The 12,172-nt window shown below is 32.3% G+C and overlaps 1 protein-coding gene across 1 annotated transcript in view; it reads left to right on the forward strand.

Annotated features, from left to right (window-relative positions):
* The first annotated feature begins 542 nt into the window (after positions 1-542).
* The window catches only part of GFRAL (GDNF family receptor alpha like), a 64,237-nt gene continuing 52,607 nt past the window's right edge, over positions 543-12,172 (forward strand). Inside the window, exons 1-3 of the mRNA XM_025384512.1 lie at positions 543-564; positions 4,639-4,773; positions 6,598-6,756. Coding sequence (XP_025240297.1) covers positions 543-564; positions 4,639-4,773; positions 6,598-6,756 — 316 coding nt within the window. The remainder of the gene's footprint in view (positions 565-4,638; positions 4,774-6,597; positions 6,757-12,172) is intronic.

Below are 12,172 nucleotides of genomic sequence, written 5' to 3' on the forward strand. Positions count from 1 at the left end.
ATGTATGAGGTATATCAGGCTAATTCTAGTATAACTTGGATTTCGCATACATTTTCCAGGGCTATTATGCCTTTTCTGCTTTTCTGTTTCCTCAAATGACATGAAATTGCCTTAATGAGGCTAATTAAAAAAGTGGAAACTGAGTATGCCCAAGTGTCTGTGAAAATTTGGGGTCATATTTGGGAGGCTTTTAAGTAGTGTAGTATTTTAGTTAAGGAAAGTAAACCTTTTTCATGAATGTGCAGATTATGTATCATTTCTCTTAGTATTTGGCTCATGGGCTTTCTCCGAGGCATAATATCCTACTATCCAAGACCAGCACCCTCAGGAGAATAATTGAATTTGAATATAATTAGAACAGTTCACAGCTTAGGAAACACTAGGGAGGAAATGATGACCCAGGAAGCTGACTTGAACTGGTAATGCCTTTAGGAAGCAAACACCGAGGCTGAAGCCTTATTCTGTACAGTTACTGTTAAGAAAGTTGTCAGAAGAAACACATCTGCTTTTTTTTCCAGGTGAACAGCCGTGAGTTGTCCAGCATGATAGTGCTTATTTTCTTGGGTAAGTGAATGGTGCCTCTGGTTTATCTGAATTATTCATAATACTAATTCTTTGTAAACTGAACACTATCACACTTAAGCTTAACAGGAGTTTATAATATGAAGTACCAAGTAAATTACAAATTTATGCTTTACCATGGTTTATTCCTGTTGCAAAAATGTATGCTCACTTTTACTCATTTATTTCTAACTCTATGGATAATGCAGAATATGATAATTGCATTAATCTCTCAGCTTGTTTCTGTCTTATTGTATAAAGTAACCCAATGACTTTGAGTTATTTATTAGGATTGATGGAATTCACACATGTGTTAGAACCTTTTAGAAATAAAACCTTCCAGTATCTTTTTACAAGTTATAAGATGAAAAATTTCAAACTATTATCTATTTTATTTATTTTGCTTTGAAATTAATAAAAATAAGATTAATTTAAACCATTCAGTTTACCTACAGTGTTAATATTTGCTAACTAGAAGTAATTTAGTGAAATAAAACAAATTAACACCATATCAAAATGCTTCATATTTTGATTAATTTTTATGATCTAGAACTCAAGTGTGGACTTACTTCTCATGTATTGGATCCGATTAATGTATTATAAGATGTTGGTGAAAAATAATTTATTTTTATTTAATGCAGAACCCATGGAAATGTATTTGCTAGATGTGTGACTGGAGAATATTTTATAGCTTCTTTAGCATTTGGTAGAATCTGTAAACTGAATTCAGAAAAGGAATAATTGTAATTGTAGCTAGATAGTAATTTTAAAAATATGACATTTTACCTTTCAACTAATATACACTTGATGAATAAAGGCATACTTGTGGGCAGGAAAGCAAAGTTTACTTTAAATTGTATTGAACATAAAAGGAGAGTCATATCAAGTCAAGGAAACAAGTTAAGAAGGAGAGAAATCCCTTATATATTTTCAGTTTTTTTTTGGTTTAAGTAATAGTCTTCCATTGTTCCAGACTTTTGCTTTTTGTAATTATTCCTAAAATATTTTCTTATTTTTATAAAGATTGTTAGTATTTCTAAAGTTCTTTTTTTGTTGTAAAGAGAAATATAGGAAACTATAATTTTTATAGCTCAGGCAGCAACATAATGAAGCTCACAAAATACATTACAGACTCATTATGACCTCAGTTGAAAAGGCAATGGCCTCTTATTTTCATCTTTTACTTCTAAATTAACTTGACGCCAGGTTGCATGAAGGAGGGAAATAATTTCTTAACATTGTTAGAACTAAAATTATACTATTTGATAGGTTGTACCAACATTTCCCATATTATATTTTTTAGAATGCTTGTTTGACATTAAATAGGTCTTATAATGAGGAAAATGTCTGTTGGCAAAGAAATGTGGAAAACAATGAATTTTAAAAACTCAGACCATTTAATAGGATAATGAGTCCTATACGTCTTTAAAAGAGTGATATAATTTGCAGCATTATCCAAAAATAGAAGTTATTTTTCATTAAGCATTACAGGAAAATTCTTGAAAAATCCTAGGTTAAATATAAAACCACAAATCATAGTCAGGAATGAATAAGGCAGATTTTGGAAAGGTAAAGTTATATTTCTGATTCTTGTGGACCAAATCATTGAGGTGGTTTTCTTAGCTGAGTCAATATTTTGTCTGAGTAGAAGGTGTGGAAAATCCTATAAAATAATCTATTAAGTAGCTTGTTCAACCAAAAACTGAAAATGTGTAAGGAAGTAAAACATAATTGGGGAAGATAACATGTAGTATTTCCAAGTGATTATTACTCTGAAGTACTGATGAAATTTTGATATATCCAGGAAGTTATCACTTATAAGATTCTTGAGGGGGCTTTTCACAAGATATAATGATTAATGGCATTAATAACCATTTTCTTATAAGTTGAGTTTATGACTTCAAATTCCTATTTCTGGGTCTTTGGAAAACTGGATTTGACCAAGTAACTTTGGGCTAGGATCAAAAGGGTCGTCTTTTTCTTTCTCTGGGCTTGCCAACTAAAGAGTACAAGGGCTTGGCTAGATGTGGTTGTCCATGAACACATGAGAAAACAGAAAGCTGATATGTCCATTTCCACTCCAGCCCTCAGCAAGGAAAATGTTACCAAGCTACACCCATGGGCCTAATCTACAAGTGCAGTGACCCAGCAAGTAGTACATATGGTCCAATCAGTTGTCTTGGATTCTTCTTATAAGATGAGATTTGGAAAGAGGTAAGATTAAAAAAAAAAAAGATTTCAAGGCCTTACTTGAAGCCGATCACTCTATATTGTCACAGGTGATTCATGATTAACAACAGCGTTTAAAAATTCAAATAATTTCACTCTTATTTAGTTATAGCTTGACTCTCTTGATGACAGTTACTGTAACTGTCTCTGTAACACAACTGCAATCCCCATTTTTTTTCTATTAATTGATTTGGCTAGTGTCAGTTCATATGTTTGCAGAATCAATTTGACTAACTTGTGTAACACATTAAATTAACATTGCTATTTTCTTGATTGTTTTTGGAAAATTTGCTGTATTTCTCCTCTAGCAAAAGTAACTTGTAAATATCTGGAAGGTATTATTTTTTTTAGATGTTATCAGTTATTTATACATATCTTATATATAAACAACTAATAAGTTGGGTATACGTCAGTATTCATTTATTGAATACCTATACTGCATAATTGTGTTTGATGACAAAATACAGTTATAAATTATCCTTAATGTCTGTGGGTGAAGCTGTACAATCCAGTGGTGGAAACAAGCACATGAATATATACACTACGGAACAGTAAATTCTGTAATTGGGGGATCCCTACAGTTCTAGTAAGTGGATGAAAGATGTCAAATTCATTTTGGGTGTGGAAAAAGGGGAGGATAGAATTCAAGTAAAGTTTCCAGAAAATAGCTAATAATTGTGTTCAGTTTTAAACAACAAAAAGGGTTATTCCAGAAGAAAAAGAAAGAAAATGATCATCAGGAACCAGACAGTATGTACACAGAGGTGTAAGACAACATGGATCATTTGGGAAATGATAAATGCTTGAGGTCTTCCAGATTGCACATGGTGAGGAATATGAGAGCCCTGATATGAGAAATCATTTAAAGGATATAAACAGAAAAATGGCAAGACTAGAATAGTGCATTAGGTAGATTAGGGGTTATACAGAGCCTATCTGAATAAGGTTCTGAATAAGATTCAAACTGGAGGTAGACTGACTAATAAGTTAAACAAATGCTCAAAGTGAAAGTCAACAAATTTAGCAAGAATGAATATGGGAGAGTGAAGTTGAGGATGGAAAATAGTCCACCACAAAACCAAGATTTCTAGTTTTGGTGCTTATGTTAATTGTGGCATTATGGATGAAGTAGAGTGGACCACAGTGGAACAATGATGATGAAGAACCTGTGAAAGTGTTTCTGAAACATTCAGGTAGAGACAACAATTACGTATCTATGACTGGAACACTGGAAATACTGAGATTGAATTATACATTTGAGAATCATCAGACTTTAGTTCAAACCATAAGAGTACATGGAATTTTCTGCAGAGAATGTATAAAATGAAAATAGAAGAGGTCTGAGAAGAGAACCTAAGCTAAAATTATACTTTACTAGAAAAGTAAAATGATCCTGGGAAGAATTTTAGCTGTGGTCAGAAAATACAAAGTGGATAAATATCAAGAGAACAAGAAGGGAGGACTGGCAAAGGAAAAGTTTCAAAAACAAAAAGTCAACAAAATGCTCAATGGCGAGATAAAGTTTAAAACCATTAAGTTAGACTTTAAAGGGGTAGAGACATTTTTAAGAGCAGTTTTAATGGAACAATAGTAATAAAAATAATTTATAATTGAAGAATAGATGATGAGAAGTCAAAATGAGCAAATTTAAAGTAATTCATTTAAGAATCTATAGAAAGAAGTATAGATCTACAGCTAGAGAGGAGGTTAAGGTTATTCCCACCATCAATAATTTCACTACATGTTGTTTTCCATAATTCTGCTCCTTATCATGAATAACTTATATTTGAAGAAAATGGATGCCAAACTTATATTACAAACTTGTTTTTGTTGTTGTTGTTATTCAAGCTTTGGGGCTAAGCTTGGAAAATGAATACACTTCCCAAACCAATAATTGCACATACTTAAGAGAGCAATGCCTACATGATGCAAATGGATGTAAACATGCTTGGAGAATAATGGAAGATGCCTGCAATGATTCAGGTAAACAAGTTGCTAAGAATACACTTAAATGATTTATTTTTACTAAGATAAAAATAGGATTTGATATTTCGTCATTATCCTAAGAACTAAGTTTTTCCCTAAGTATCTTACTCAGTCTTGACCTCCAATCGATTCACTTTTAATCATGTATTAGCAAATTTAATTATAAAAGGATTTTCTTAATTACTAAAGTGCTTTAATTACTGATTGCTGAGGGCAGCATTATTCAAGATTTCAGATTATTTTCTTACCTTTCACGCCATGTATAATGCTACAATTTTACGCATTCTTCTCAGAACCATGGCAGTATTTTTTTCAAATAAAAGGTTATTTTGATTATATATGTCAATGATAAAATAGAAAAAATAAGATTTGTTATAATAATTGTGTATTTGTCCATGTATAATGTACATTTTATGTTCTTGAAACATATATACAGTATTTTCAATTCTATGTCAAGAACAAGTAAAGCTATAGTTATGTTTTTAGCTTGTGCTACCTTCCAAACATTTGTGGGGAGGTTCAAGAGTTGAGAATGTGAATATTGGAGAGTGACTGCTATTTTCTTTTTTTCTTTTGTTTTTCTTTCTTCTTTTTTTTTTTCAGACAGAGTATAGCTCCGTTGCCAGGCTGGAGCTTGGCTCATTGCAACCTCCGCCTCTCGGGTTCAAACAATTCTTTTTCCTGCCTCAGCCTCCAGAGTAGCTGGGACTATAGGTGCGCGCCACCACATAGTAATTTTTGTATTTTTAGTAGAGACAGGGTTCTTGGCCAGGATGGTCTCAATTTCTTGGCCTCATGATCTGCCCGCCTCGGCCTCCCAGAGTGCTGGGATTACAGGTGTGCGCCACTGTGCCCGGCCTGTATTTCCTTAAAAAGAAAAAATATATATATTTTGAATATTCAAGTAGCTAAATAAGCATTGAATGAGAGCATTATAGTAAGACTCCTTTCACTAAAAGTAAATAGAATAAACTCTATAGTAGAACATAGTCAATTTATACAGTAGAACATTGTATAATCTATTTATTTTGATGATTAAACTTCTTGCTGCATTTTATAAGGCAATTTAAAATATGCTGTCAAAATATTATATTTAGGTGTCACAAATAGTAACTTATTTATTAATTTCAGTTTACAAATAGCAAGTCATTTGCAGTAAATTGCAATAATATTTGCATAATTATTTTATGTATGAAGCTGAAATATACATATTCTCAAATGTACAAATGAAATAAACTCAAGTATTTTTGTTCAGAATAATTAAAAGAAAATGTTCAGGTAGAGGAATATATATTTTTAAATTAATGCAGAAAGAAATATTGGTAATTATGGAAGACTTATTCAATAATATTTGTTGAGTGCTATGTGCCAGGACCACATAATTTTTAATGATAAATTTAAAGCCGCCTGCACTCCTCTTACTATAGTCTTACAATGACATGAAAATCAAAGATCAGATTATGACAAAATAGCTAATAAAATAGATAAGCTGATAAAACACTAAGATTAGAGAGCATTCTGGTCACCTTGTGTAAGAGTAGCCTTATTTTTACTGAAAAGCAAGAAATGATGTTCTAAGTAGGAAAAAGCTATTTCAAAATGCAGCAAGTTTTAATATAGAAAGTACATTATGGAAAATATTCAATGAAAATACATGTTTTTTTTAAAAAGTCACTTATATGGGCATCCTGCAGCAACCCCAGATAATCTTACCATATTAATTAATTATTCAGATTAATGTGTTAAAAGTCCTTTGGAGAGGAAGAGTCCAAAATTATAATAAGATTTGTATGTATAGTGTGTTATGTGTTTGATTATGAGATCCAGGTGACCCCTGCAAGATGAAGAATTCATCATACTGTAACCTGAGTATCCAGTACTTAGTGGAAAGCAATTCCCGATTTAAAGAGTGCCTTTGCACTGATGACTTCTATTGTACTGTGAACAAACTGCTTGGAAAAGAATGTGTCAATAAATCAGGTAATATTTTATTATAAGAAATGTTTATAGTCATGAAAAAGCAAAAATTTCAAAATTAATCACATCTATGTAATCTGATTAATTTTTTTGTAATTTGATTAATTATTTTCAGAGCTTTATTATTTTTAAAATTTTGTTGGTACATAGTAGGTGTATATATTTGAAGGGTACATGAGGTGTTTTGATACAGTTCTTGATGTACCTTGGGGTTCTGTGAACCATAGACTTCAGCAAGTGCATGACGTATTTCTTTCATTGCTAACCAAAATTCTAAGCTTCATTCGAGTCATTAGAATTATAGATTCACTCACTCAGTTCATATATTTGTGAAGTTTATTGTGGCTTTGCATAACACCTAGATGATAGAAGACAAATAATACATTATCTTTTTTGTTAAGGAACTCCAAGTCTCCTGGGAGAAATAAAAATGTAACTAATTGCTAGAGTTGTACTTGCCTTTGCATAGGGACATTTAATCAGGCTAATACACTGGAGTAGTGGTGATCAGCTGGCCTGCATGTACCTTTAAGGGTACAACAAAGACATTCCAAGAGATGTGCAAGATCAAGCAGTTCTAAAGTGAACAGTGTCCAGTCTTTAATGTCCCTATATACTCCGAAAAGTAATCAACAGAGGAATGCACCTGTTATCACAGAGTCCTCAATTCTTCTTTCACAATCAACCTTCTCTCACTTTATAAGAGGTAGAGTTACCTCTCATCTACATGGAATGGTCTCATCGTCCAACCCATTCAGTCATCCATGGTGGGCTCATTGAACAAATTTCTGTTCCATGATTTTGCATTTTCCAGAATATCAACAAATGAAGTTATGTAACATGTAGCCATTTTAATTCAGTTTATTTTATTTAACATAATACATTAGAGATTAATTTTTATCATGTGTAAGTTTATTTTTCTTGATGAGTAGTATTTCATTGTATGAGTGTATAATAGATTGGTTATCCATTCATTATTGAAAGTAAATTGCATTATTTCCAGGTTTTCAGGGATTAAAAATAAGGCTGCTATAAATATTCACATACAAGATTCAGACAAACATAAGTTTTATTTCACTTACGAAATTGTGGGGTCATATGATAAGTACACGCTTAACGTTACAAAAAGCTTCTAAACTGTAATTCAGATTTAGTGTAACCATCAATGTATAAAAGTTCCAGCTGCTTCATATTCCCAGCAGCACATATTTTTTTTTGCCATTCTAATATATATTTAGTGATACCACACTGTGGTTTTAATTTGCACTTAATTATAATGTGGAGCATATTTTGATGTGCTGTGTGCCATCTATCTATCTTATTTGGTAAAGTATTTCTTCATTTTTTGCCCATTTTTAAATTGGTGTTTGTTTATTGAGTTTTGAGAGCTGTTTCTGTATGAATAGATATTTTTTTATCAGAATATGTGTTTTGTATTTTTTTTAGTCTTGTCATTTAAGAGTGTCTTAAAAAACCAGAATTTAAAAAATTTTGGTGAAATTCAGTTTATCGTCTTTTCTTTCATAGATCATACTTTTGATGTTTCATCTAATAGATATTTAATTCACATTAACAAAGATTTTCTCATATAATCTAGAAATGATGTAGTTTTAGGTTTTATATTTAGGCCTATGTTATATTATGAGTTAATTTTTGTATACAGTACAAGATATAAGTCAGATTTTCTTCCATGCAAATATCTAATTGTTCCACCCACATATGTGGAAAATAATATCAATTTTACTTTCCTCAAAAGTCATTTGGCCACATATTAATGGCTCTATTTCTAGACTTTCTATTCTTTTTCATTGAGTTAATTCTGTACTTTTGCAAATATTCTACAGTCTTACTATAGCTTCACAGAAAGTCTTGAAATCAAGTAGTATGATTCCTTTAACTGTTATTTTAAAAATAATTTTGTCTATTCTAGCTCTTTGTCTTTAATTTAATTTAATTTAATTTTAGTTGTTGCTGTAGTTGCTGTTTTTGAAACAGCGTCTTGTTCTGCCACCCAGGCTGGAGCACAGTGATTCAGTCTTGACTCAGTGCAGCCTCTACCTCCTGGGTTCAAGCGATTCTCCTGCCAAAGCTTCCCAAGTAGTTGGGATTACAGGCATATGCCACCACACCAGCTAATTTTTGTATTTTTAGTAGAAACAGGTTTTCGCCATGTTGACCAGGGTGGTCTCCCAACTTCTGGGCTCAATTGATCTGCCTGCCTCAGCTTCCAAAAGTGTTGGAATGACAGGTGTGAGCCACCGGGCTGGACCACTTCTTTGTCTTCCCATAAAAATTTTAGAATCAGCTTGTCAATGTCTGCAAAGAATCCTGCTGACATTTTGACTGGACTTACCTTGAAATTATAAACCAATTTACTATATCAAGTGTTCAGGTTTATTAACACGATATATTTATTCATTTATTTATAAGTTGATTGATTTAGTTCATCAATATTTGATGGTTTTCAGTATATAGTTCTTGCACAACATTTTAGGCTTCTACAAACACACTTCAGCTTTTGGTGCTGTTGTAAATGGTAATTTGTTTTACATCTTAACTTTCTATTGATTATAGTGATTATATAGAAATACAATTGATTTTTCTGTATGGAACTTATAGCCTATGACTTGTTAAATGCAATTATTCTATCTTTTATTTGTAGAATCTGCAGGAAATTCTATATAAGTAGTCTTGTCATCTGTAATAGAGTTTCATCTTCCCTTTTCCAATCTGTAGTCTTTCATTCATTTTTCCCTGCTTTATTACCCTAACTAGAGCTTTCAATATAATAGTCAATAGAATTGTTGAAAGTGGACATCTTGCCTTTTCACCTGTCTTAGGAGAAAGTCATTCAGTTTTGTACCATGAAGAGTGTGTTTGTGTGTGTGTTCTTTGCAGGTTCTCTTTATCAAGTGGAGGAAATTCCTTTATATTTCTGGTTTTCTTCATTTTTAAAATCATAAATGCATAAAAATAAATGAATGCTGAATTCTGCAAATTTTTTTGCCTCTATTACTATTAATTACTTCAAACATTTATCTTTTTGTTGGGGGTACTCCAATTTTTCTGGCTATTTTAAAATATATAGTAAATTAGTGTTAACTGTAGTCTCCCTACTGTACTATCAAGTACTAGAAATTATTCCTTCTATGTTAATGTATATTTGTACCCATTAACCAACTTCTCTCCATTTCTCCTCCCTCATGTCCTGTCAAGCCTGATCACATTTTTTTCCTTTAGTTTTTTATATGACGAAATTCATTATTTGATTTTTTACTGTTGTTCCAGCCCTTCATTTCAAGGCCAAATTCTATTCAATCATGGTATATTATTATTTTTGTATTTCTGGATTCAACTGCTAACATTTTGTTTAAAAAAACTATGTTCATAAAGTATATTGGCATGTTGATTTGTTTTCTTATAATGTCTTTGTCTGGTTTGGTATCTAAGTTATGCTGGCCTTGTAAAATCAATTGGGAAGTATTTCCTCCTCTCCAATATTCTGGAAAAGCACAAAAATAATTGATGTTATTCCTTCCTTAAATGATTGATTTCATTAACCAGTAAAGATATCTGGGCCATGCTTCATTAAAAAGGTTTGAAAATATAAATTCAATGTGTTAACTTGTTGTAAGACTATTCTTGTTATCTATTTCTTCATGAGTGACCTTTGGTAGTTTGTATCTTCCATTTGCTGAATTTATGTTGGATTTTTATCCTTAAAGTTTTCAGTTTACTGTTTCTTTTTGGTTTCTATCTCTCTACAAAGTTGCTCCTAGTATTTCCTAATTGCCCTTTTTAATGTCTGTAGTAGTTGCAGTGATGTCCTTTTTATGTTTAGATATCGATAATTTGTATAATTCGTGTCCTTTCAGTTTTACTATTCATTGTTTCTTTATGTATATGTCTGATTTGATTTTAAGGTGTTTCCCATTTTCTTGCTTCCTAACATAAAACCTTGAACCACTGATTTGAGATTTTATTCTTTCCTCATATAAGCATTTAATACTATGAATTTCCTTCCAAGTACTGATTCAGCTATAGCCACACATTTTGATACGTTGTTTTAATTTATATTTATGTCAAAATATTTTCTTCTTTCCTTTGTGACTTCCTCTTTGTTATGATTTATTTTATTATTATTATTATAGTATTTTGAGGCAGAGTCTCTCTCTGTCACCCAGGCTGGAGTGCAGTGGAGTAATCTCAGCTCACTGCAATCTCCTTCCCCTATGTTCAACCTATTCCACTGCCTCAGCCCCCTGAGTAGCTGGGATTACAGATGCATGCCACCACAGCTGGCTGATATTTGTATGTTTAGTAGAGACATGGTTTTGCCATGTTGTCCAGGCTGGTCTTGAACTCCTGACCTCAGGTGATCTGCCAGCATCGGCCTTCCAAAGTGCTGGGATAACAGGCATGAGCCACCGCGCCCAGACAGAAGGTTGTTTAATTTCCTAATATCTGAGATTTCTCAGATATCTTCATTATTGATTTCTAGTTTCATTTCAGTATCATCACATAACATATTTTGTATTATCTCAATTCTTAATTAAAATAATAATTGCCAAATATCACCTGTACAATGTGGTACATGCTAAACACATGATAAGGATACACACATACACACATGCACAGACAAAGTACTAGAAGCCATAGAGTAAAAAACAATGGTGACTCAGAAGACTTCACAGAATTGTCAGACTTCGGCCTTTTAGGGTAAGTTGGTTTCATTAGGGAGGCAAAACAAAATGGATGTTTTCAGCAGAAGAAATAGAATGAAGTGGGGAACATTTGGGGAGCAAGAATTCCCTTGTTAAGCTGGATAATAGAATGGAAAAGTATTTCATAACACTGGAAAGAAACCAGATATTTATGAAAAGGAGGAAAGCTAAGCTTACATAACTTTCTAAAGAGATTAGACTTTAAACCGTTGTTATGAGGAGCTATTACATATTTTAAATAGAGGAATGTACCATCAGTTTCTCATAAGATAGCACAGGCAGTAACTTAGAGAGGATGGAATGGGGGGCAGAGAAAGATGCAGGTCAAGAATATCAGTTAAAAAGCCATCAAAATAATTTGAGAGAGAAGTAATGCATGCCTAACTAAGGCACTGGTCCTGAGAATTATAATAAAATATATACTTAAGGCCTATTTATGAATAATAATCAATAGGAATTGGTGACCAGTTGGATATAAGGAGTTTAAAATGTATTAAGCATAATCTCCAGGTGGCTGGCTTGGAACAAGGGGATTGCTGTACATTGAGCCAGTAAATGAAAAATTGTACAGGACTGGGGACGAAAGTGATGAGTTGTATTCTGAAAACATTTCATCTGAGGTATGCTTTAGAATATTCGGGTTAGGAATGTTGGTATTTTTCCTAAGTTTGCAATGATAAAAAAAATAGTCTGAA

The sequence above is a fragment of the Theropithecus gelada genome, chromosome 4 (genome assembly GCF_003255815.1).
Source record: "Theropithecus gelada isolate Dixy chromosome 4, Tgel_1.0, whole genome shotgun sequence".
Taxonomy (NCBI): Eukaryota; Metazoa; Chordata; class Mammalia; order Primates; family Cercopithecidae; genus Theropithecus; species Theropithecus gelada.